A 3,468-nucleotide genomic window follows, 5' to 3' on the forward strand; every position below is an offset into this window, starting at 1 on the left:
ACCCTTAACTATATAATGTTGCTTATCTTCCAAACTTCAGCTCATCTTCAATGTTTTCATTGCTTGTACCATAGAATCTAATGTTGGTGAATTGTAATGGTTAATAATGTCAACTTGACTAAACCGGGAGATGCTTAATGTGTAGGCAATCAGTTTAGCACATATGTTAATATGTCTGTAGGGAAAATTTTAAAAGATAATTAAATCATGATAGCTCTGACTGAGTGAATGGATAGTTTAATCCATTAGTAGATTCAAGACTATTGGGAGGTTGTAGAACATTGCTAGTTGGAGGAAGAAGGTCAATGTGAGTGTACCCTTGGGGAGGTATATCCTGGCCTCTCCTGTTATCATTGTGCAATGATTCCTATCTGCCACAAGGTGCCCTGCCCTGGTTCACCACACTCAATGACCGTGATAGACTGAAGCCCTTACATCTGTGAACTAAAAAAACTCCTTCTTCTAAGTTGTTTCTGATGGTCATTTTGTCACAGCATCAAACAGAGCAAATAAACTTGTACATAAACAAGGGGCGTCCTTATTGGCCAAGCAATAATTTTCATAATATTCAGGAGTAAGATGGGAAACTTAAAAAGATCTTATAATAAAACAGAAAAGTTAGCAAATAGCTGGCCAGGCAAGAATTGTCCACTGATGCCATAGGGACATGACTGATATGGGTGTAACCAATGGCTTTCTGGTTGGATCTGAGGTCCACTCCACGGAAGACAATTTGTGTCTAGTACTACTGGTCAAATGCTTTTGTCTAGGGAGGTCATAAGACCTACCAGGAAGGCTGTTACTCTTTTGTTAAATGCTCACGTTGTGCCTATCAAAATGTCCTTGAAAGGACCTCTAGTTTCATGAGTCCCAAAGCTAAGAATGTCCTCAGACAAAATTCAGTACCTACTATGCTGTAATCCTTATAACCTATCTGATGTTTCTACCAACGTATTTGAAAAAGACATACCTTGATTTAGGACTTTGTTCCATTACTGTGAACATGCACATAAGTGATACAACACTGTAGTAGGGTTTTTGGGAAACCTCAACCTATATTCCCAAGCCATGGTCACTCATATTTTGCTCTAGAATAAACTTTAAACTTTAAAATTTTTAAATGGTAAATAATAAAACAATCATATATTTTCTTGGGAAATGGTTAAATTACAATGCATGAAGAATGGGACAGACACACATACATATCTTCTATAAATCTTGTTTCATTATTTGAGATATTTTTCCAAACAAGCCTTGAACTCTTTGTTGAGATGTCAGAAAGTAAGAGAGAACTGAGAGACTGAGCCTCAGTGAGTTGCAACCCCAGGAGGTTTTTGTTCAGCCCTGAAGCACTGTGGGAGGATTCTCCTTGCTTTGCTGACAGTAATAGGTTGCAGCATCATCAGCCTCCACAGGATTGATGGTGAGAGTGAAATCTGTCCCAGACCCACTGCCACTGAACCTAGCAGGAACCCCAGACTCTAGGTTGGATGCACTATAGATGAGGAGTTTGGGTGGCTGTCCTGGTTTCTGTTGGTACCAGTGCAAAACACTTGTAACACCAAAGAAACTGACACTTTTGCTGGTTCTGCAGGAGATGGTGGCCCTCTGTCCTAGAGACACACCCAAAGAAGCTGGAGATTGGGTCAGCACAATGTCACCATTGGAGCCTGGAATGATAAACACACAGACTATTGTTATATATGTATAAAAACTTTCTCAGTAGAGGACCTTTTTGTTTAAAAATTTCAAGAATACTGAGGACATTGCTATGAGAAACTAGGGAAGCAAGGGGAGTCAGGAAACTTAAAACCAATTAAAATGCATTAGTTATAATGATTAAGAGCCCTGAGGCATGGAAAACCATGACATCCACAGTGGTTGCTCCCAACACTTCTCTGTACCCTCACCTGGGACCCAGAGCAGCAGCACCCATAGCAGGAGTGTGTCTGTCTCCATCTCTGAGAGCTGGAAGAGAGGATGCTTCTTAGGCTCCTGGCAGCTGCCCTTAAAGAGGACTAGGCTGTTGTATAATGACTCCATATGCAAATCAGCAGAGTATGTACTGTTGCTCCAAGACCACCTGCTCCTGTTTCCCCAACAGGGAGTTGGTGTCAGCAGAAAATTTACTAGAGCATCACATGTGTCTTAATAGACCATTCTAAATACATTTTTTTTGGAGACAGAATTTCTCTATTCTTGGTTGTCCTGAAACTTATCTCTGTAGACCAGATCCTCCTGTCTCTGCCTCCCCACTGCTGCTATTAAATATTTTACCCAATAGCCTTTTTGAGGTGTGAGGTGGGGGAGTGCATTATGGATGCACTATGTAAAGAATGCAAGTTATTTCAAGAACAACTTGATCCTTCAAAATTGTATACATCCAATGAAAGTATTATCTGAGAGGAAATAGAGAAAAGTGATTCAGTGAAGAAAAATAACATATTTCTTGGCATATTGTCTTGTATTTTTAGATCCATATTTTAGATCTGTGTGTATGAGTTGCCTTTGCATGTTTGTGTATTTGTTCATGTTCATGTTTGAAGACAACTCCTCTTGCCGTGTTACGAGGGTGGAGATCAGAAGACAAATTTGGGTGTAGATGTGAGACAAGGTCTGTTGTTGTTCACCACTCCTCATGAAATGCTTCCTAAGCCAGGCTGTTGTGGCATTCTCTTGTTTCCTCCTGTCTCTCATCTTACCACAACACAAGTCCAAACACAGTCCATTCTACTGCTGCATCTGACTTTTCATGGGTACCTGGGATGTGAACACTATCTGTGACTAGCACTTTGCCCACAGAGCCACCCTGTGAGCCCATTGTCTTCAAGTAAATCCAATGAGAGGAAGTTCTTTTTACGGAAAGGAAATAATACTGCAGGAAATGTAGGAGTTCAAAATTGAAGAAAAGAAGCATGAAATAAAGATGTGTCCAGATAAATCTTCTGTATAGTTCTTCAAAACATCCAAATTATTAAAATTCTGATATATTTTGTCATGGGGATGAAAGGCTAAATAACAAAACTGTCAATTCCTCCCCAGATAAATTTTAAGATAGATAGATAGATGGATAGTTAGATGGATAGATAGAGAAGTGAGTATTTCTTCATACTCTCAGACTGCTGCCCCCTTTCTAGGATTAGCTAGTGAGAAAGATAGATTTCCTGGCAAGATTTTAAGGTGGGAAGTGACATAGTAGAATTTTATTTTATTTTATTTTGTTTTATTGTTTTGTTCCATAGTCTTTCTTTTTATTAGATATTTTTAAATTTACATTTAAAATGTTATCCCCTTTACTGGTTTCTCCTTCAAAACCCCTATCCAATTTTCCCCCTCCACCTTCTCCCCAACCCAACCAAAACTGCTTTGTGGACCTGGCATTCCCCTACACGGGGGCATAGAGAATTAACAGAACTAAGGGCCTCTCTTCCCATTGATGACTGACAAAAATCATCCTCTGCTACATAT

General features: G+C 39.5%; 1 gene segment (V, D, J or C); it reads right to left on the reverse strand.

Moving 5' to 3' along the window:
- Positions 1–1,323: 1,323 nt before the first annotated feature.
- LOC116099044 lies at positions 1,324–1,997 on the reverse strand. The segment is given in 2 exon segments: positions 1,324–1,670; positions 1,911–1,997. Coding segments are annotated over 2 exon segments (381 nt in total).
- Between the last annotated feature and the right edge of the window lie 1,471 nt (positions 1,998–3,468).

Source organism: Mastomys coucha, unplaced genomic scaffold (assembly GCF_008632895.1).
Source record: "Mastomys coucha isolate ucsf_1 unplaced genomic scaffold, UCSF_Mcou_1 pScaffold20, whole genome shotgun sequence".
Classification (NCBI taxonomy): domain Eukaryota; kingdom Metazoa; phylum Chordata; class Mammalia; order Rodentia; family Muridae; genus Mastomys; species Mastomys coucha.